The following is a 23,510-nucleotide window of genomic DNA, read 5'->3' on the forward strand; positions in this document are numbered from 1 at the left end:
GTGCTAACGTAAAAGGGGCAAGCGACTTCTAATTATTACTTTAAGTACAGAAGGACATTTCTGTTAATAGTTGTGTAGCTGAATTGAATACCTTGTTCCCAAAAAAAATTGTTTGGGAAGTGGATTCAGTTCACTGTGTCACATGTTGTGCTTTTGACTGTTATGCACCTCCCAGCATCCACTCCTTCGATCTTGTGCATCCACGTGTTTATAACTTTATTTTATTCCCACCACAATCTAATTAATAATAATAATAATAATAATAATAATAATAATAATAATAATAATAATAATAATAATAATAATAATAATAATAATAATAATAATAAACATCTATTTAGAGCCTAGATACATTTTCTTAGCTAAAGGTGAATTTATTAATTCATTTTCCCTCTCCGTGATTCATACACCGACTATGATGACGGTGACTGGAGGAGAGGAGACTTCTGACGTCAGACGAACAGAATGACAAACGCGTCCAATGAGAGGCCGAGGATGTGCAGCGTGAGGACGGAGCTACCGACAGAAGGCTAATAACCATGCCAACCGAGGAATATAGCGCGCGCCGCTGACTGGGAAGAAACGGGGAGAACGAGAGAGAGAGAGAGAGAGAGAGAGAGAGAGAGAGAGACAGAGGGGAGGTGGGGGAAACCCTCAAAGAAGAAAATATTAAAACGGCGTCTTCACATGCAGTGGAGGATAACGGACAAGAAAGATATCCTGATTTTCTGCAGGGGGAAAGAAGAAGACAAGGAGCTGGTAAATTTCTCTTTTTTGTTGTCTCTGTGGCGTGGTCTCCTTCCATCCCACTTTCTCCCTCCCTCTACCTCTCGCGCTGGCTCAGGGACTGCACTGCTGCAGCTGAATGAAACTGAGAGAAGTATTTATTGTTCTCCCTCTTTGCTAAAATACACAACCAAGGCTGAGAGCCATTTAAAAGTTGGTGACGGGTCGCGGCTGGTGTTTTTTTTTTTTTTTTTTAAAAAAGGCTGGTGGGCTCCGGGCTGCAGGAGCCCCCGTTTCCGCAGGGCTGCGAGCCCCTCAGCTGGGGGGGCTTTTGGCAGTGCTGCTGGTGACCTTCCCCCCGCCTGTTTGCAGTCGTTGACGGGGTGTGCGCGTTTGCGTGCGTGCGCATGGGCATGAAAGCGTGAGAAGAGGAGAGAGAAAAATAAGAGCGTGCGTGTGTTTTGGGGGAGGGGGGTGACGGTAGGGTAAGGAGGGGGGAGGTTGAGGTGGGAGGTGTGAGAGGGGAGAATTTTTTTGTGAATGGAGCTCCACATCCTTTTGGCGCGCCCGCGTGCTGGCAGCTCCAACTGGCTGAGCTAAAATTAGCCTTGTGCCAGATTTTTCTGTCTGCGTGCGGCAGCGGCACGCAGCAGCATATGTGGATCAGAATCCGAAATAAGGAGTTTGGAAATGCAAACGCGCGTGCACACGCGCACGCACACACGTCTGGGCACGCGCTCAGTGAATAGGACAGCAGCTACCGGTGCGCCATGCCCCAGGACGTCATGCACCATTTTTAGAGATGGTCTAAAAATAGAATTTGTTTATGATGGTTTTGACTGTGAGGGAACTCAACATCTTCATCTTTGTCCGGCATCTTTTGGGTAGGAATGTGTCAAATTTAAGATTTTTCTATAAGGTTGTTAAATTATCAAATTGTGTTGATTTTTGTGCGGCTACTTGTTCCGTTTCATTGCTAGAAGCTGAAATGGAGCGAATATAGGTGTCACATAAAATCATACTTTTCAGCCTTGTAGAATGCCTACTCCTGATATTTGCTGCAGCTAATTACCTGTCAGCACAGAGCCTGAGCGCTGCTGATGATGTTCAGGGTTAAGTGCATGGACGTGTTCATGAATGAATGAATGGGTGGATTGATGAGTGCATGAACGAATACATGAAATGTCTTTTCCCCCCTTTATTAGAGGGGATGTATTCCTTCCCTTTCCATTTTGCAACACTGTTCGTGCTCTCCTCTTCTTTTTCTCCACTTCTTCAATCTATTTTCGCACATTTACCTCCTCTATCTTAGTATCTTATTATCTTTTCTTCCTCTTAAAATGTCTTCTCCCCATTCATAACTGCAACGTTTACCTTTATTTTGTGTTGTTGTGCTGTTTGGGCTAAACCTGCCAATGCACCTGTTTAATCACTTTTTACTCAACCCCTGTGATCTAATTGTTTTTCCGTTCTTTCATTCCCCTTCCCTAACTTTCTCTGGTCTTTTTTATGTTTAGTTTATCTTTCTCCCTGTCTGAACATAAGATTTTTTTTTTTTTTTTACAAATATTGATTACAACCTATTTATATTTTTTCTCCCCCTCCCCTCAAACTCACACAGCTTGTTTCCAACTGCGTTTTAAATGTGTCTTCTCTTACCTTTATTTTTCTACTATAATCTTACTCCCTGTCTTTAACACATGATCGTTTTGTCCTTCTTTAACCTATGTACTTACTCATTCTTCCACTCCATCTTGAATCACTTCTTCACTCCTGCCATTTATCTACCTTTCTCACTTTCTTCCTCCCTCCTTCCATCTTTCTCTCTTGTTTCCCTAGCTATGATTCTCTCCCTGGCTGCATTAGCAGCCATGAGTAGCAGCAGCGGTAGCAGCCTCAACATTTCCTCCCCCCTCGACCCTTTTGACTCTTCCACCTCCTGGAGCCTGGCTGAGGACCCCTCCAACTCGTCCTCTGAACCTTTGCGAACTCTGACCCCTGACCTCCAGCCAGCGTCCACTGCTGTTGCTGTCCAGGAGGTCAGCCCCTGGGATATTGCGCTTTGCATTACTGGGACGCTCATTTCCTGTGAGAATGCCTTGGTGATCGCTGTGCTCTTCTACACTCCGACCCTGCGTGCTCCAATGTTCATCTTGATTGGATCACTGGCAGTGGCAGATCTCTTGGCCGGCCTGGGCCTCATCTTGAACTTTGTATTCACCTATTTGGTTGACAGCTCAGTGGAGTTTGTGACACTGATGTCAGTTGGACTGCTCATCTCGGCCTTCTCGGCATCTGTTCTCAACATTCTTGCCATCACAGTGGACCGTTACCTGTCCTTGTACAATGCCCTAACCTACCACACTGAACGGACGGTCACCTTCACCTACGTGATGGTGGTCTTTATCTGGGTGTCGTGCCTCACGCTTGGCTTGCTGCCCGCACTTGGTTGGAACTGCTTGAAAGACGAATCTAAGTGCAGCATCTGCCGGCCCGTCACCAAAAACAACGCAGTGGCACTCGCTGTCACCTTCCTCCTGGTCTTCGCCTTGATGATGCAGCTCTACCTTCAAATCTGCAAGATTGCCTTCCGCCATGCGCAGCAGATTGCAGTGCAGCACCAGTTCGTGGCCATCTCCACCACCAAAGGTGTCTCCACATTGTCGGCCATCCTGTGTGCCTTCGGGGCATGTTGGTTGCCATTTGCCATGTACTCCATCGTGGCCGACTCCAGCTACCCCATAATATACACCTACGCCACGGTACTCCCGGCCACCTGCTGCTCCGTAATCAACCCTATCATCTATGCGTTCCGGAACCCAGACATCCAGAAGTCACTGTGGATGGCCTGTTGTGGGTGCGTCCCATCCAACCTTTCCCTCAGACCCAGGACCTCCAGCGATGTGTAGCAGGGAAGTTTACTCTCTGTTTGGCATGACGCTTGACACAGAATCAGGGTTGTAGGGGGAGAGGAAACAAGGGTTCAAGAGCAGAAAGGTTTAGGATTATGGCTGAGGAAGAGAAATTCCTCTACTCCTCTAATTGGGCTGGCAAGCACCCGACTGGCTACAGTAAAAGTGGCACTGGCAAAAGAAGCAGGGAGGACAGGGTATGGTCAACAGCAAGATAGAGCTAACAAAGTTTATGTTCTTTTTCTGGCTTGGAGAAAAGGTGAAAAGTGACGCAGATAGTGGGAAACCAACTGCAAATAAACGATTAAGGCATCCTCATCATCACATGGGGTGTGTCAGGAAACTTTTTTATGACCTGCTTTTTGGTGCGAGAAGTGAGACCTACTTCTCAACATTAACAGATGTGAAAGTGGGATTTAGGAACAAAGCCCTAAATCTCCACAGGACCTGACCTTGGGCAGCACTACATGGTCATGCAATCAGAAGGAGTGAAACAGTCTTAAAACATTGTATTTTCATTGGTGTTTGAAATTATGAGGTGTGCAAATAACTACAATGAGCTAAATATACACAATGAACGACCTTAATATTCTTAATGAGCTATCTTTGCAATCTACTGTACAAAAAAAAAAAAAATTCCCTCACTTCAAAACTACTTATTATACAGTATGTTCTCTGGATCTGATGCAAAGTAAGAAATTAATGAGTTTATAGACAAAGAGCAACAATAACAATCTATTATGTACTGAGAGTGGAAGTAGATAGTGATCATGATTGTTTATATCTCGTCTACCAGCCCACTATGGCTTTTCCCAATGCCAACAGCACAGTCTGCATTTTGTCAAAGAAAGAAACAAACTTAAGTGCATGACTGTTGAAAAATGGACGTCAATTTAGAGAAAATCAAGTCCTAATCACATGCCATCCCTTCGCAAACATTCAAATCCAAAATGTAATCTAATCAACCATTCTGCTAATGCATAGATAACCCCCGCTAGTTTGCAAAACCTAGAGAAGGATTTCCATATTTAGGCTGGCATGTGTTGTCCTTGGCATGATAAAATCAAATCTGCTCCCTGGCAGAGAAAAAAATGGGTTTCTCAGCCAGCCGTTGCGCCGTGACTGTGAAGCAGAGAGCAAGCGGAATTCAGCACCAAGGACAGTGCCACTGCAGAGCGCCACTACCCTGGGAATGCTCTCTGCTGCGGGGGAGAGCGCGCTGGAAAGTAGGCTACGCTGTTCTCCACAGCATCTTGATAGGGAATTTGAAACAGGATTTACAAGACCATTCCGGCATGATTGGAGCCTTCTTTCCTCATTCCCAATCACATTCAGTGTCAACTCCCTGTTGGCTATTGCCTATATAATGGATACAGGTATTTTAAATCCATGTCACTTAAACTTTTAGAGTTGAAAACTAAACTTCTGTGATAACGAGAGCAGCTTTTAGTTGTTAAGCTGAATGTTCATAAATCACTTCCAATTACTGGCTTATTTTGTTTACCATACATTCATTAATTAGAGTGACACATATTTTCACAATGGTTTGGAGATATTTCTGTAAAAACCCTTAAAATAAAGATAGAATTACAAGACAAAAACAATTAAAAATACAAAAGATTGCCCCAGTGATGCATAAATGTTCAAAAGTGCAACTATGAACCTGTCCTTTCTATCTTCCACTGTGTTCTCACCTCTCTCCCCACATCTTCCAGTAAAACAAGTAAGATGAAAGCTGATGTTTTTCAGAGGCAAACAGGAATTAGGCTCTTATCTATATCTGCATGATGCCATTCAGTCTATGCAACACTAAATTTAGAGACAAAATTCTAACTCCATTGCCTGATTGATTATTCATTAGCTAGAGCTGAGCACAATCCATATTGAATAGTTAATTTTTCACCTGGACCGCTTTGGTTGGCTAAAGTACCTCTGCGTTGTACTGCAATAAAGCTAAGGTTTTTTTTAAAACTACAATGGATGTGTTTTTTAACATGCATTACTGCAGTACTATATAGAAAAAAAAGTTGTCCCCTGGACATTCACAGGAAGTTGTATGATGATACTGTAAAACCCGAGCATCAGATGGTTTAGTCCTCCTGGCTTGTGCTCTCCTCCTTTTTCCAGTTCTCTGCTTGCAACATGTCACTAGTAGCTGGATATTCACTACATACACAAACACTCACTCACACACAGACGCTCTGCCCCCACCTTAAAGAGCCAGTGCTGCTCTGGCCTGGGGCCCCTCTGATGCCTCGGCGGGTTAATGAGAAGCGAGAGAGGGCGAGGTGATGCGGCGTGAAATAGAAACGGCAGGCGAGACGCGCTTTAATGCAACCTCGGGTCACATACGCCACACACCCAATCGGGATGAAGTTATTTCCCACTGAAAGGGCATCATGTAAGTTAAATCCAGCTAATGTTAATAACATCTCAGTAATAATGGCATCAGGAAGTGACCTAATGTAGAGGGGATGTAGTGAAGTAGATCTGCAGGGAGGATTTATTTCCACCCTTTAGCTGCATTAAAATGATCTACAAAGATAGTTTTCATTTGGGTTCCTCTGTACAACCTCAGAGAGAGGTACCATGACTAAGCCATTGGCATGCTGCTAATATACATGTGTGGGAGGTGTACTGGCTTTGGGAAAACTGTTCATGGAAACTGTATGGGCTGTAGATGCAAAGTAAGACTCAAAAATACTGGTTGTGTTTGTAATGACAGGGAGTCGCTTCCCAATTCAATGCTTTCTACCAAATAAGCCAGGAAGATGTGACAGCAAAGAACTAATTTACAGTACAGACTGAAACTCTAAAAATGGCGCACAGGGGAATGCAGGTATTAAGATCTTTTATTTCTGTAGTGTAAATTAAAACAAAGAATAGATGTTTCCTTTTATTTCTAAGCAGCCTTTGATTTTGCAGTTGTTAGCAAAGCAACATCTGCACTACTCTGTGTCAATGGATTTGTCTTGTGTCTTTTTTTAAACCTTACTGAAACAAAATGTCCTTGGCAATAATGTTCAACTGCATTTTGCTGTGTACAAAAAAGCCACAATCGAGAAGAAGATAGAGAGAAAAAGGGAGATGGTCAGCTTTTAACGGTTTTCCAAATAACTCAAACTAAATATTTTAAATGCAACAAATAGCACACTGTACTGCATTTAAGTCGACTGTGGCTTGACTGCTTTACGTTTTCCAAAATATTAGCAGTACTGTATCATCATCAAATATGATAAACCAAAATGTGGCTAAAGTTAAGGGGTCCCACCAGTTAACCACAAGTTGCCAGTCGGACCACCTCCCTCTTTCACTCTGTCTTTTTGCTCAATTACTGTATTGATGGAACTGCCTAATGGCAAAATTACTTGCATCAATTACTAAGTGAAATACTAAGTGAAGCTGCTCTGGATAGATGAGATGAATGGGGTTTGGTATTTTTGGTAAGCTTGGTTAACTGCAGCACTGTTGGGGGTGACTCACCAGCAGTGCCAGACAAAACAAACTGATCAGAAAGTAAACTGAATCCATTTCACATAGCAGACTGACATAACAGACTTACTGGCACACAGCTTACTTGTATGCACAATGACGTGTGAGACTTGCTTAGTTACCTGTGTTTGGAGATGCTAGATGGGACATTGGGACATTGGGTTATGAAGATTTTTTTGTGCTTTGTTTAAGCTTTTGTAGGTACCACAGGAAATTTACTCACAGAAAGTCAGCAGCTTTCAGTTGTTTAAAAATGCCTCAGTTATAAAAGCACAGCATTTAAAATTTCAGCATGAGTAAACTTGAACTTGCAAATTTAGGCAGTGAGCAGGAAGCTCAAAATGCTGACGTATGGTGGAAAAGAGAGTCTAAATGGATGCAATTTTATATGCACATGGACAATGAAAATTTAAAAAATCGAAATATATTTTAGTTGCTTATACTGTATCAATATGAGCAAAATGTGACAAATTGCAAAGGAAACAAACTTGGCAAATGAGTCATGAGGTACTTGAAGCATGTAACCTAAACATGCACTGCAGAGACCCAAAAGTGGCAACAGCAACTTCTGATAATTCTAAAAATGAAAATATTGCACTTTCACTGTTTTGGTGAGTACGTTTGTCCAGTAAAATGTCAACTCAATGCTATTTTCCAGGGCAAACAAACTGTATTTGATCTTTGTCTGGAAGGATTTCTAAACCCCGAAGTAAAACCCCAAATCAGCCATTTCACTTATCTGAGCTAAACAAGTGATTGGAAGTCAGTTTTAACTAAAGCAGCATCACACAGGTGCATTTTAGAAAATCTGACAGTCCCATCTGGCATGTCCATGTATTGGATATTTTAACAATTAATAACTTTCATCTGTGAATATGTCACTACTCAGTCAACCATTCCTGGGGCAGGAGTGGAGCGACCACTCACTGTGTGTTTATGTGAGTGTATGAACAGGTGTGTGCTTCCCCCACCTGGGATCATAGCCAATTGTAATGAACCATAACTCAACCAAGTCTCACTGTAAACACAAAAACACAGAATGGTTTTTATAGCCACTATACAGGACTACTGTATATTTCACTTTAAAAAAGGAATACCGTACAAGTGAGTGTGTATGTTATGTTTCTTATGCAATGTTGTACAGAAATGTATATTTTTGTAATGTTCATCAGGGCATGAGTTACAGGACATGGTTGCTGCTGTATGAATTTGTTCTAGAGTGTGTGTGGTTCTTCCTCTTCTGTGTACTTCCTATAAACAAATGTCAAACGTTTCTTTAGGGGATAAGTTGTGTCTCAGATATGCTGAAAAAGTGCCATATTTTCTGACTTTATAGTGTCTTATTTTCGGTTTGTATACATACTCATTTATCAGAGAGTGACCGACCGTCTTTATGGAAGAAAAAGTTTTGAACATGAAGAAAAAAAAAGTGAATCAGGAAGCAAAAAATGCTCAACAAGAGAGAAAGAAAAATGCTGTTTTTATTTAAAAAGCCTTTAACTTAATATCGATCACTCTACTGGGTACACAGGAAAAAAGACAGACAACAATTGATTTACCACCCCAAACAGTTTTTGCTGTAACCAGACCTATTTTTTGAGAAGCAGCTGCAGCAGCAGCAGCAAGAGATGATATCAGTGTTTCTGTAAAACCTCTTCTTGATTCAAACTGCAGTAATCAGAGCTGTTTTTTCCATAAGAAAAACACACGCAGTACACGACAGAGAGACCAACAAAGGGGGAGAGGAGCTGGTGTGTGAGTGTTGTACGTCACAGAGTCAGGTTTCATGTGACGTCACTTTGTCTGAGTCGTGTCTAAGAGAGCAGGTCGTTTCAAAGACATATCCCTCTCTTCCTCCTACTCCTTTCAAATCTTCCCCTTCACTTTTCCCACCCCCTCATCCTTTCAAAGACAACTCCCTTTCTGTTCATTCTCTCAGACATCTCTGTTGCCATCTCTTCTCTCTTTCTAAGGTATTCTTTTGAAATTTGCAAATCATTTTCTTACTTTGTTATCATTTGAAGTATATAACTCTCTTTCTGTTTCTTTTACTCCCATTTTGTTCCTCTTTTCTATTCAGTCATTTCCATAAGCCAGTTTACTTAATAACAGATGAAAAGAGAAGAACAGAATGATATAACAATGAAAAAAGAAAAGGAGGAGAGGTTGTAAAATGATAGAACTAAACTCTTTCCTTCCTAGTGTAGATGCAAACCTTCACTTTGGTCTGGTTGTCTTCACCCTTCTTTCCCAAATCCTTCGCACAAACACACATTTATCCTTGTCTGTTTTAATACCTCTTGTTAAGCATTATTTTGAGTTTTTACAACCAGAGGTTGGGGCAGTTGCAGAAACCCTTCCACCAATTGTCAGCCAGGCTAGGCTAAAGTGTTGTCTCTGTGACCCACAACCTGGCAGCACTTCATGCAAGCAGAGATTGTCAATCAATGAAAAAACAAAAATGAAAAAACAAACAAAGAAAACATTACAGAGCTAATTTTATATTGGACCAAGTATGGCCTTCATAGAAAAACATTGTTTTATGCATCAATGTTCTTGGTATGGATGATGAAGAAGCAGCATTTGTGCACGAGCATCACTGGGTTTAAATCCTCAAGATGAGGGTGTTAGGGTATTATTGGGTGATGATACTGTGATGTGAGACCTTGAATCATGTTTTTTTTATTATTTCTTTAATTTTACCTTATGAGTTTGTGTTGTAAAGCAGTTGATTACAATAAAAAGTACAAATGCACTTTATATAATGGACATGTTACACATTGCACTTGTAAATGTCGAATGTAAAATCTTAAGAGAAAGATTTATTTTTACTATTGTAAATAACTGAGAAGAAAAAGAAAACAATGAAGAGAAACTGGAGAATAATTTGCCAAATAAACTAAAACAACAAAAGAAGAAAGTTCTGTCATTATGTTCTATGTATATGGAGTCAATCCAGTGACATCTGCGTGTGTGTGTCTGTGTGTATGTGTGTGTTTGTGGGTGTTAGCCAGAGTTTGTGTGACATTATCTGCATGTGGGTGTTTTTTCGTGTGTTGGGATAGTGAGTGCTTGTGAGTCAATATTGCGGGTCATTGTAGTGCTAAGGAAAGCATGCGAGCAAAAAAATAGAAATAAAAAAAAGATCCTGTTGAATTATTAAACCACTCCCTGCTTGCATAACAGCAGAAAGGCAAGAAAGGCAGAGATATAGTGAGAAGAGGGATTTACAGAGAAAGAGGGGAGAAAAGAATAGAGAATCTGATTGGAAAGTAGGAAACACATACCCAATGACACACACGTGAAAGACACTCACGTAGAGAAAAATGGAGGAAGCCCAGCAGGAGAGACGGAAGGAAAGGGTGCAAAATTGTCTGAGTGAATGAGGTCGCTGTGCATATATTTGTGTTTTTGGCAGAGTCTGTAAGTTTTTCTTGGAGTGCACACACACTTCTCTATGTATGGTGTACTAGTGGGACGCACACATACACACGCATGGATGCACGCACACACACACACACACACAAACACACACACACACACTTCCCTAAAGCACTATTCTTGTTAATAATTTAGTAACAATGAAGCAGTAGATTAAGCTGAGAACTTTATTTTAACCATTAATCTATGAAAAAAAAATACTTGTGCACCGATGAAAGTGTGAACTATACGAGCCTGGACGTGTGTGTGTGTATGTGTGTGTGCGTGTGTGTGTATGTATGTGTGGTTCAACTCCTTCACTTACCTCTATGCAGTTTTTACAGATGGTGAGGAGCTCCACTATGTGGCCATAGGTGAGTACTGCAAAGACAAGGTGAGGGAAAAGACGCAGCATCCTCCCACCCACACCCACACAAACACAGCCACGTTTGTGTTTCTACTCACACAAACACAAACACACAGCCCTTCTTTTACGTCATTACAGCAATCTCTCCAAACAAGCATTAAGTTGACCCTCTATTCAACTGTACTGTCTCGCTCTCCCTCTCTACAAACCCCTAAACTCTCTCGATTGCACCCCCACCCCACATGTCTGCCCCTCCACCCCTCCCTCTGTATGACTCAGAAGGCTCGCTCCTCCATCTGCTGCAGGATGCGGTGAATCACCTCCGTGTACGTGCATGCTTTGAGAGAAAGATGGGGTGGGAGCTCGCAGAAGGTAGTGATGATCTGTAGTGTCTAACTCAAGCACACACATGCATGTGAACCAATTACCACATTATTGGTGTGTTGTATTCAAAGCTTTCCAGGAACTATTTCAAATGTCCACCGACTCTAATGATGTGTCCTACATTTCCCCTGAATAACTTGACAGTCCCTTAACAGACTGTCAGCTGTGAGTTTACTGTGAAAATGGAGAGAGCTCTGAGCTTTTAACAGTTGCGTTTAATAAAACGTCTCACCTAAAATTCACACTTGTCTTTTAAAGGCACTAGGTCTCACACCGACACACACACAAAACCTCTTTCAGAAAGTATTTTTGACAAGGTTTAATGCTACAAACCCCTCAAAGATATTGTACAGCTTCTTGGTCCCTTGGTACTCTGCTGAAGAGCCTCTTTAAAAGTGTTTTTAGCTGTTTTGCAGCAAACTTGCTGTGAATAGTCAAACCATCACCTCCCATAAAGCCACAAATCATCTGTGATTAAATCCAAATATAATTTGTACAAAGTACTAAACTATAAATGTTACAATCAACAACCAGCTTCATATTAACTTCCGGAGAAACAAATGCAGGTGACCCTACTATTCTACTATTGGAATTCAGTGGTGCCACCAAAGTCTTCTTTCATGTGTACTGTTAGGATTTTTTAATCAGTAAACAATTTAAACACACAGTAAAGGACAGTGGTGGAAATGATTCAAGACGTTCACATTTTATGTCTGACAAAGGGTGATGTATTCTTTTAATTTTTTAAACACTGTATACAACATGGGTAAATGAAACTAAGTAGCATGATGAGTGGAGTCCATCATTAATCCTTGGGTCTCATTTATTCAGCATTTACAATATTCCATTATTCCTAATTATGCAAAGGAATTAAAGAAAAGGACTCTACCGTCATTATTATCATGGTGATACTTTGTTTTTTACCAAGAGATGCTCAAAAGCTTGTCTTTTAAAACAAAAACCCAATAATGAGATCTGGGGAAACGGTGGTCTTTAACCACCTGCACAGACCATTGTAATCTAGGTAGTAGAAGACTAGCTCCTTTTGAGCGGTCACATTAAGTCTACTTTTAAGTATTGCATCTCTGGGCCATGCTCTTTCACACAAATATCCAGTTCTGAAAACAGTTCTGAGGTTACTTCTGTTTAAACACACAAAACAGTCTTAAACAGCACATAATCCAAAGAGGCAGTTTTTAGGTGCTTTACATTTGAACAACAACATCCTTTATTGTCATTTGCCTCTGATTCAGTTGTACTGGCCTGCCCACTGGAAGCAATGTTGGGTCTGAATGACCAGCTCTTCTTCTCAAGCCACAGCAACCTACCACCATTTCTGTTAACACTTAACTTACTGGTGATTACTGGTGACGTACTGGTGATTGCTACTGGTACTGGTGATTTGACAAACAATAGGTGTTAGTAGTAAAGGTCCACTGTGGTAGATAAAATACTGTAAGTACAGTTTTAGGTCTGTTTTTATGATATAGCTCTTTGAAATAAACCCTAACAAGTTACCTTAAAGGTGGGTATTTAAATTAAAGTGGGTTATGTCACTGCTACTGCTAACTGACCTAAACCTTTGTGCCATCATATCGATATATGAAAGTAGGTCACAGTTTAGCCAGTGGTGAAAATCTCATTTCTCTTTCCACCGGAAAGAAATCTAACACCTGCAGTGGTATGAGTCACCCTCAAAATTGGGCTGGATCTCTTACAACATCAGATAAATTAGGAGTGTTTTATATTTAAGGCTTATGTGATGCCTTTGATTCCCAAATTAGATCCAAACTAAAATAAGGCACTAAAATCTGGAATGACACAATTTTTAATTAACCTTGTTGAATGAAAATCATATCCTCTCACCATAATGGATGTGTTTTTGGTGCTTTTTGTACACAGAGCTCATTCTCTCTCTTTCTGCTGTGTCACCATCTGTGTCACAAAATGACTCCTCTCTCCCAAACAGCACCCTTCAGCCCTGCCAAGGCCCAGAACAGCACGATGCTGGAACAAACAATGTTGACACTGGTGGGGTGTGTCACAGCTCTGAAAAATAAAGTGAGGATCACTGGATTTGTCATATTGCTATGAGATGATTGACACTGTGGATTATATTTTACCGCATTATTTCACCGTATCAACACGTTACACATTGTTCATTTTCCTAACAAGTAGATCTATATTAACACACATTTTTTCCTAGCAAGCTTTATGAAGACATTGAAGACGAGACAAGAAGTGAAGTCCGTCAGAGAAACGATCACATCCCATGTGCTATTGCCACATAGGTGTGAACACACCATATGTCTTCCCTCACTGTTACCTGTTAATACTCTGACCTACTAGCTGCACGTTTTGAATTTTTTTTTTTAATCAAAACATGACCATTACTGACTCAGGAAACTTCAAAAGGTAAATCAGTGGGTCTTAATAAGTGACATTTACACAGCTGCTTCAATTTCTACATTAAAACAATACATACAATAGGCAAAAAACTAACAAAACAGCAACTGTGTGATTCAATACCATCAGATTCGGGAAAATACTGTATAAGACTTCAACTACTGTATTAAGGGACCACCAACACTTCAAAATAGCAAGTCAAAAAAAGAAGCTCTTGAATTCATGGATGGACAGTACAGTGATCAGGGGCCCATGGGCAATGGGCCAGAGCCTTCGAAGTTACTGTTTTGTTTGAAACAAACCGCAGAGATGCAAAATGACAAAAAACAGACACCATAGGCATCTAAAAATCGCCTCTGAGATGGACACAAAACGACTAAGAAACATGAGTAAAAACAGAGATTAAAGGACCCAAAACACACAAAACAAAAACATACACAATACTCTTGTATGTGTAATGTAATATGTAAAGTGCTAATAACTATTGTCAAGTGCTAATAATTATCTACTAACCACTAACAATCATGAACTTGAATTAGTTTAGATGGTGTTATCGTAGGAAAAAAGTGTGGCTCTGTCATAATGCTACAAATTGAAAAAAGGAAGAATCCTCTGCCAGTTTACAGCCAGGTCTTCGTCGAATTGTACAAAGCTGCATTCAGATGGCTCCTGGCTTGTGTTCCAGGAGACAATAGTTCTTCCTGATCAGCACGGAAACGTCTAACATTGCTGTCATCTTAATTCTACTTACAGTACAGAGTGCTGACCATTACAGGTCATAAAATAGTGGTGTCTCAGTGAGATGTTAGTATGAACATCATGATACTGATGCAAAAAACAAAACAAAACAAAACAAACTTCAACATTGTGGCAAATATATAGAAGATGAAAATTAATTACAGGATATACAATTCCGTTTCTCCATTTATTGTCTATAGTTACATGCATACTTGTTTACAATTGGTTTTAGTGTACAATACACAGTTTCATTTTGTTTCATTGCCTAGATAATATTACCCCAAATGTATTTTACTTCACAGGCTGCCTTAACAAAAGTCTATACAACATGATTCATTTCTCATATTTTGCAACACATAATTAAGTTTTCTTATAAGCCAGTAGCCATAGATACATAAGGTATGGTTGATTTGAATTCTCTGCCTTTGGTGCCTCGTGCTGAGTTCAAAATTTAAGACTTTAATGTCGGAAGTTGGTAATTGTGGTTATTTCCAGTTTGAAAAATGACGACAGGAACAGTGTCACATTCAATAAGACACAATGGGTCTGGTTTTAATGTCACATAGTGAAAGGCCATGAAGTGCTGGGATTCAAAATTGCTGGATTGTCAGGACTGAGTATACTGCATCCATGGCTCTTGCATAACAACAAAACCACAGTGTAAACAATCTGGATCAGGTTTTTTAGTTCCACCAGAGTTGTAACAGAGTCATTGCCATTATTTTTGGGTGAAATTAAACTCAGGTCTGCTTTTCAATTTACTGTCATCTACAGTGTTATCTTAGCTTAGATCCTTAAATCTTATTTCACACAATCAGGGAGAACAACCAGGAATCCATCAACCCATTGTCCAGTCCTTTAGCCTGTTGTAATTTGAATTCTTATGAGTGCAGCTATTGTGTAAGATTTATATACAACAAAATAACCACTTGTGAACCCCATCCCTTTCAAAATTGATTTCTTTTTGATCGATTTCCCTTTCAAAATCCATTTCTATATTAAATCAATGCAATAACAACCTCAAACCTGCCCAACAACTATGCAGGAAAAACTGTCTCCGACAATTAACAGGCAGGGGCTCACTGCTTGGGTTAGTTTTATCTATGAGGATAATTACCCAGGAAGTACTGATTTGGTGATTTGCTGGTCATATAACATCAAAGTTAAAAAAATTGGTCCAAACGTGGTTGAAACGTGGTGTTATTATAGAGGACTTGTTTGATAGCATTTCATCATCGGTATTTCAATGTGAAGCAGGTTGTTGCTGCACTTCTATAGTGCTTTTCAGGGTTAGGCTCTAATATTAACTTTAGTGTGGAGGCAAGCATGGCTAATGATTGGCCATTTAGATTACACAGGTAATTTAAAGGTGATTAATTTTACACAGCAATATGCCTGATTTTTATTTTTTTTTCTAGGGGGGGTGGTAGTTCAGCAAAGCCTAAAACTCTAAAAGTGCACATTTTACTCAAACCAAAAAAACCACACAGTATCAGTGATTAATTTTCATATTAAATGTCATTGGTCATTTTCTGAAATTAATCCTATTGTCCAAAATCAACATACATTTGCTAAAATCGACACTGACTCCTGTCTACTCATGTTTAATCACTTGCCAATCTACAGTCTGGATTAGTTTGACACATCAGCCGGACACACTGCTCCACCTGGTGACATGTTTTTTCATTCCCAAATATGTGATCAATACTGTCCGATATGAGATGCCATAATTCTACTGGAGATGTGCACTGTACAAGGAAGTGCTGATTCAGCCCATGCAGGGCAATATTTGTTAAACATTCACAGATCATGATTTTGGGAGTGAAGAAACATGTCCCCAGGCATAGCGCCATGTCTTGCTGAGGTGTTTTTAATAGATGGACAACAACAAAGTAAATCTATGGCACAAGCTAATAAATTAGCTAATCCAGGATGTTTGCTTACAACTAACCAAGTAGAGAGGATTAAATGTTAGTTTTAGGGTCTGTATTCTGATTCTAGACAAATCGATTCATTTAGAAAATAACCAAAGTTAAGCACAAAACTTCAAAACACATCTTCATTCCACAATACAACAAAGGCATCAAATTGATGTGTAGCACTCCGCTTCCCAGAAGGTAAACAAACGAAACCGATGGGAAATATTTAAAAGTTGCACAAAGTGCTGTTTGTATCCTGTTCTCAAGGGATATTTGCTTTGGCTCAAGAGTGGACTGGATTCATCAAAGGCTGGAATCCTCTCTTAACTGGCTTGTCAAGTATGAGTTTATCTGCTTTATCTGGTGCCTATATCCTGGCCTTAAGAAACTTTAAAATTAACCAAAGTGAACACCTCACTGCAGCACATTTTAAAAAAGAAAACCACATTATAAAAAACACTAAAGTCCAATCAGCTCATTAGCCAAACCCATAATGAAAAGAGATAATATTATGTATAGTACTGGTGCAAGCCTCTTACACTTATGTATTTATAGTCCAGGGGCTAAGTACACAAAGCCTCCACAGGCAGCAGTGCTGATCCTGGGTCAGTGAGTGTGAGTAAGGTCATATGACAGCATGGATGTGACCTTTGACCCTGGGTCAAGATGACAAGCTTTTTGAAAGTGGCTCCGCTTGGTAGTAAGTGTGGAAGCGTTTATATCAGACCAAAACCACAGCACACAGTCACTGGCTAAAATGTTAAGCTTTAAGTTATGAATGACTACAAAAGACCAAAAAATAAAATATAAAACATACCAAAATAATGGAGTAAGCTCGCTCGCTTGCTTTATTGTGCAGTTCTGTGATATGAGGCTGAATGATGAGTCATCACTAAACTCCGTCAAGGCTGGTGGCGCTCCCAAACTGGCATAAACCCGGGTGGGTGGCGTCTTTTATCACAGTTTCTACTATCACACAGTCTCGATCACAATGCTAAATATATGAATTCAGCAGTCACACTGACTTTATGGGAGTCTGGCTTCATCACCATAATGAAGCACTACATGAAAACCAGCGTCTCATTTGTCTCTGTCGATAAGTCTGATGGTGCATGATCAGGTCACAGGACTTAACTTTAGACCACATGCTTAAACACAGCTAACAAAACTGGTTTTACATAATCAGCTGCTCAGAAATTAAATTAGTTTAATTTAATATAACGGCTCTGATTTGTAAAATCTGAAGATTTTAAAATGCTAGTTTTGAAAATATTATATATAAGTGCCACTTGTTAGCTTTTTTTGTCTTCTTGAAAAACATTTTGATGAAGCTACCTGCTAAAACCAAACATAAAAAACAGACAGACATTGAAGATACAACAGTGTTATAATATAGGTGTTGCTCCACTACCAAAATTGATAACACAACTTAGGAACTATTTATTACTACTTTATTGACTCTTACGTACTTATTGAGTCTAGGGACTAAAAACTACTCATAAAATTATAAAATTATGATCATCTGAAAAATGCTAAGAATTTTCACATGTAACTAAATATATGTATGTATGTGTTATTGATGTTTGTCCTTTAAGCAATGGCAAACACATAGCACACATTCTCTATAAAGAGGCTTTGAAAACCAAACTTGGCGTTGCTTCAAAATCATTTCTCAGAACAGAATGTAAATAATTAGGTCAATTAAATAAAATCAATAGCAGTTAATAAACTTCCTGCTAACTTTGTTAAGTTCCTGTGTGTGTTAAACAAATTATGCTGGAGCCTCCAACTTTCATCTCTTATTTCACTTTACCTCAGACATTTAAATAGCACCCGTGATGCAGGGAGCTACACCTGCTGTTGTTAGCCATCCTCCTACACACTGAACTATGTGCACCTGTCAGTGTTTACTGCACATAGATAATTGTGTTGCTGATTCATTTCCTCATGCAGGTTAAAGTGACCTATGATCCAAACTCCCAAAAGTCTGGTGTAGTCACTTTAAGGAGAGTGCGCTTGTTTCTGAAACAGACACAACTCAGAAAAGTGGAGCTATTTTTATTTCCCTGATTTCCCTGTCTTGTTTCATTAATTGTTTCTCAACATTTGGCAAAAAAGTTAAGATTGCACTATAACTAGTTTTTCTTGTGCTATACCATGTGTTTTGCAAACACATTACCCCCCTACTCACTAGGGGCCCACCCACTTACACAATGAGAGCCTGCAATATTGCTAATAATTATGGCTCAAATATGTAGGGAGAGAGAAGTTGTTTTTCTGAGCTGAGTGTTAAGGGTTAAAAATGATTGAATGGGGGAGGGGGGAGGCTGAAATTGTGTGCATGTGCGTGTTAGTTGTACCATACTCCCAGGGTGATTAGACACACAAACGTCTAGGGATTTAGATTAAGAATAGTTGTTTTCAGTGGCAACCAAGGAAGCAGAAATGATCAACCTGTTGTTACTGTATAAATGTATGTATGGATGAATCTCATTCAGTATTTTGTCTTTTCAAATGTTAACGATGAAACATAAAACTAACCAGACCCCCTCATTTCCACCTCAATGCCACAATGTTTCTCCCTATCCAATTTCCTGTCAACACCACCCACCAAGCCCCCTCCCTGGCTTGCTCTATAAATTTTTTTTAGTCAGACCACTCATTCTCATCAAGCTCAGAGTCGTCGTCAGACTCGCTGTACTCCACAGCAATACGCCGCGATAGGATGGTTGCCACATCGTTGCCAACAGGCTCCCTCTTTGCCTCTTGCTCCCTCTGCTCTTGCACCTTCCTGAGCTGGATACCTGGACAGAAGGAAGGGGAGGATGTACAAGAGACAAAAGAAGGATGACCAGATATTTAGTGCCACTGACCAAAGTTCAGCTATAGGGATCAAGGGCTATGTTTTGTAAATGTGTTGTTTGGATGTTGCATGTAAAATGTGGGGTATCTTGGGTGCATGCGAGACCTTAATTCTTCATTTATTAGAAACCTCTAAATATATAAGCACATAACACACAAAACTCTTTATTACTTAGAGTTTAAATGATGTTCTGAATGTATTTAACACCATAAAACAAACTTATCTATAGACACTTATATATTATATTATAAACGTCAGTGAAATTTACAACCCTTCACATTCACTTACCTCTACGTATGGCGGCCAGCAGGTCGGAGCGGGCGTCGCTCATTGGGATCATTCCCAGCATGGTAGACTTCCTTGTTGGGGCCACTGCATCAACCGCTGACTGCCCCACAGCCGCGTGTGGTGGGGAGGGGTGGGCCAGGTGGCCTGCAGGGGCTCCAGGTGGAGGAGGAGGAGGAGCAGCAGGTGGTGCACCTGAAGGTGGGTGGGAGGGGGATGGCACGTAGTTGGCGGGGGGAGGAGGAGGGGAGGGGGAGTAGGGACGGGACAGGGTGGAGGAGGTGGGGGGGACAGCAGCAGCGGAGGGCGAGGCCGTGGCGTCGAAGGCGGTCTGAGCAGAAGGTATGGTCGGGGGAGGAGGGGGAGGGGCCGGTGGGATATAGTACTCTGGGATGGCGGAAGGCTGCCCACTGGTGGGAGGAAAAAACAAAAGAACACAAAACCTTTAAGTGTATTTGTTTGAAATAATTAGAGAAGAAATAGAGAAATACCAAGAGAATTTCTAAAACGTTTAATCCCTTTATCCCTTTAAGATTGAAGATGTAAATATCCACTGGACTATGTTTAAAAAAGCCTTTCCCCCACACCAATTGAATTTATTTAGGTTTGAATTGGAATTTTTAGAGCTCAAGTTAAATTACCTCGTGCCACTTGTAGGTCTAGAAGAAGTCAGACCTAATTTAGCTGTCCGACTAGAAAATGGCAAAAGTCTCAAAAAAGCACTAATGTGGTCTAGTTTGTTTCTAGACCTCGGCCTTTAATCGTGTCCATAGTACTCTACATCAATTTTCCTTTCTAGACTAAGAATAACATTTATAAGCCAAAGACATCTTTAAGAAACTAATACTAAATAAACACAAAATCAGCATAAAACATCATATAAATAGCAGAAAAATTAGAAATTCTAACACTCGAGGGTTAGCAAACATACCCATGCCCTGCCCGGTAGTCCTTAACAGATTGCTGCCTTGGCCCATTAACTGTTTGATCTCCACCAGCCTGGACACCAAGTCCTGATGGGGTCCTGCCCAAAGAGGCAACATGTCGCCCTGTCGCTGTGGCCCCTCCAGCTCCTGGGGGCTGGTTGGCCGGCCTAAGGCCTCGATCCAGTGACTGAGTCTGGACCGCAGAGCTAAGGTGATCCCTGGTGTGTTGGTCAGTTGGGTGGGCTGTCTTGGGTGCCTGTGTGGAGGGGTGGTTGGGGCTGGCTGGGTACGAGTCAGATGCCATTGACCTGTTGGAAGGAACATGAAGGAAGATAAATGTTCAGTAGGCATCGTTCCTTTATTTCTACTGCAGTTTTCAAATATTTCTCAAAACACTGATTTTACTACCTTACAGAGGGTTGGGTGTAAAACACGAGGATAATAATATATATAATAATATGTTCTAACCTGCATTCTCCAGAAGAGGGCAGGATAGAGCTTTACACAGGACAGCGAGTACACTGGTAATGCATAAATCTTTATCTTGTTTTACCAGTATGTGCTCAAATTCAAATTTGTGTGTGGCACATGCACAATGTTCACAGCAGTTACATTTTCTAACCGATGGGAGACGACTCCACATACTGTAGAAACAGTGATGGGCATGTGTTGTCAAGCTGTATTATGAAAAGGCAACAGGACCTCGGAGGAAAAGCCCACATACGTAGGACCAGTTTGTTTGTGTGTGAGTGTGAATGGGTGCGTGTGTGTGTGTGTGCACGTGTGTATGTGAGTGTGTACCTGCTATCAGGGGACAGGGAGCCTTCAGAGGACATGCCATGGTAAGGGGAGGGGGTGAGCCTTGCATCGGGTCTAAACTCTTTGTCATAGGCCAGGACGTTCCACTCCTGACGGCGGTTACGAGCCTTACGTACCTTCAAAGATGAAGCATCACAGGTAATGATACAACTACAAGTATTTGGTGAAATACAAATGTCTCTTTAAGTTAGGTGTGAAGTTTACACTGAACAAAGGACATCTGCTGCATCACACTGGCATTGAACATTTGCACAGCTTTACCTCTTCAACACCAAATTATGAACAGTGATACTAGACACTGGAGTTCGCTTTTGGCTCATTCATTCATTCCACTCGGGGAGCATATCCATTAGCTAATGTCTAGAATCCGTATGTATGGCAGCAGTGAATGAAACAGGCTCTTAAAAAAGATAAAAATAAATAACAGCCAACTCTTAATTTGGGAAAATGTAACTTTATATGTAATTGGGTGAGAATGTTAAGACTGTGTCTGTAACAAAATGCTTATGAATTTTGGGCTCACCACAGTTATATCGACTGTGGGGGACCTCTAATACTGGTTTACAAATTATTTTGTTAAGCATGTACAACATTCACTGCTATATATAAACACAACAACAACAACAACAACAACAATAATAATAATAATAATAAAATAACCTGTGGTCATGGGACATGACGTACTGTAAATCTGACAAAAGCCCTGTCCCAACCAGTAAGTGGTGCTGTGACTTATACTTGTTTTTTAATACAAACAGAACTCCCTGTTTCTATTTGCTTACAGTTCATCAATGCTTATAAGTAAAAAATAATTATAATAATAAAGCATATATATCTTCGATAGATGTGGTTTTGAAATCAAAGATAATACAGTATAAATGTTTTTGTATAAATCATGGCTGACCTTCTTCACCTCTCTGCCTGGGTCTTCAACCTGCCTCTGTTGCTCCTAGAACATGGACAGAGGTGGACAGAGAGGTAGACAGGTGGAGAGAAAGTCAGTTATAAATGATTAATTTCTCTGGTGCAGAGGGAAAAAATAACACACCACCAGCTCCTTCACCATGGGGTAAATTCACACTGTACCTACCACAAACACTAGTCTACTTAGCACCCAGTTACTATTAGCCAACACCAACACGCACTAGTAGACAAAGGACCAAAAACTTGTGGGAACACAACAGCAACCAAACCAAACACAGGGTTTGAGAGAGGGTGAGGTGGCAAGCTAATGCAACATGACACAAACGGACACAAGCGGAGGGAAGTGTGTGTGTGCGTGTGTGTGTGTAGTGTATCAGTATTTGTGTGCTCTACTGTGTTTCTACGCATGTCTGTGTGTCCACACATCCTCTATAATACTCCCCTCTAAAAGTATTGGAACAGCAAGGCCTATTCCTTTATTTTTGCTGTAGACTGAAAACGTTTGGGGTTGACATCATAAGATGGATATTAGACAAGAGATCTATGTTTCAGCTTTTATTTCCACGTAGTTATAGAAGATAGCACCTTTTGTTTGAACCCATTTTTCATGTGAGCAAAATTATTGGAACATGTGACTGACTGGTGTGTTTTGTTGCCCAGATGTGTCCTATGACATTGATTATTCAAACAATATATAGCACCGAATGTGTACGCTCCATTTCAGATTTGGGTTTTTTTCTGTTCAGACTGCATTTATACTCAAGGAGTCTAACCAACACGCAAACCAGAGAGCTGTCTATGGGTGAAAAACAAGCAATTGAGAAGCCGAGGAAAGATGGAAAATCAATCAGAGCCATTGCACAAACATTGGCCACAACCAGTGCAACCTTCTGGAACGTCCCGAAGAAGAAACAAACCACTGGTGTACTAAGTAACAGACGTTGAATGGGTAGGCCAAGGAAAACAACATCAGTTGATGACAAAAACATTGTGAGAGCTTTAAAGAAAGACCCTAAAACAACTGTTAGTGACATCAGCACGAACCTCCAGAGGACAGGAGTGAAGGCATCACAATCTACAGTTCACAGTAGATGGTGGGTGGGTTCAAACAAAATGTGCTATCTTACAAGTTGTGTAACAGATCCAGATGGAAATACCTGGAAATAAAAGTTGAAACATAGATCTCGTCTCACATTCATCTTTTGATGTCAAACCCAAATGTTTTGAGTCTACAGCGAAAAAAAAGGAATTGGAATCACTGTTATAATACTTTTAGAGGAGAGTGTAGGTGTGTAATGTGTGTTAGTGCAGTGTACGGGGTAAAGTAGA

At 40.5% G+C, this 23,510-nt stretch overlaps 2 protein-coding genes across 8 annotated transcripts in view; one reads left to right on the plus strand and one right to left on the minus strand.

Moving 5' to 3' along the window:
* Nucleotides 1–440: 440 nt before the first annotated feature.
* On the plus strand, nucleotides 441–10,042 carry gpr185b (G protein-coupled receptor 185 b). Of its 2 annotated transcripts, none has more exons than XM_067525249.1 (2): nucleotides 441–759; nucleotides 2,566–10,042. In XM_067525249.1, the coding sequence occupies exon 2, from the start codon at nucleotides 2,568–2,570 to the stop codon at nucleotides 3,633–3,635; it is 1,068 nt and encodes a 355-aa protein (XP_067381350.1). In that variant the 5' UTR covers nucleotides 441–759; nucleotides 2,566–2,567; the 3' UTR covers nucleotides 3,636–10,042. The 2 variants fall into 2 exon arrangements, with proteins under 2 accessions (XP_067381350.1, XP_067381349.1); XM_067525248.1 differs by lacking the exon at nucleotides 441–759 and adding an exon at nucleotides 1,252–1,610.
* A 4,576-nt stretch (nucleotides 10,043–14,618) lies between these two features.
* The window catches only part of zgc:109889 (uncharacterized protein LOC553542 homolog), a 35,535-nt gene continuing 26,643 nt past the window's right edge, over nucleotides 14,619–23,510 (minus strand). For all 6 annotated transcript variants that reach the window (XM_067524251.1, XM_067524250.1, XM_067524248.1 and 3 more), the window contains 5 exons: nucleotides 22,162–22,206; nucleotides 21,240–21,373; nucleotides 20,444–20,746; nucleotides 19,516–19,922; nucleotides 14,619–19,168 (listed from right to left, as the gene is read on the minus strand). In XM_067524251.1, coding sequence (XP_067380352.1) covers nucleotides 19,011–19,168; nucleotides 19,516–19,922; nucleotides 20,444–20,746; nucleotides 21,240–21,373; nucleotides 22,162–22,206 — 1,047 coding nt within the window. In that variant the 3' untranslated portion in view covers nucleotides 14,619–19,010. The remainder of the gene's footprint in view (nucleotides 19,169–19,515; nucleotides 19,923–20,443; nucleotides 20,747–21,239; nucleotides 21,374–22,161; nucleotides 22,207–23,510) is intronic.

The sequence above is a fragment of the Channa argus genome, chromosome 12 (genome assembly GCF_033026475.1).
Source record: "Channa argus isolate prfri chromosome 12, Channa argus male v1.0, whole genome shotgun sequence".
In the NCBI taxonomy this organism is placed as follows: domain Eukaryota; kingdom Metazoa; phylum Chordata; class Actinopteri; order Anabantiformes; family Channidae; genus Channa; species Channa argus.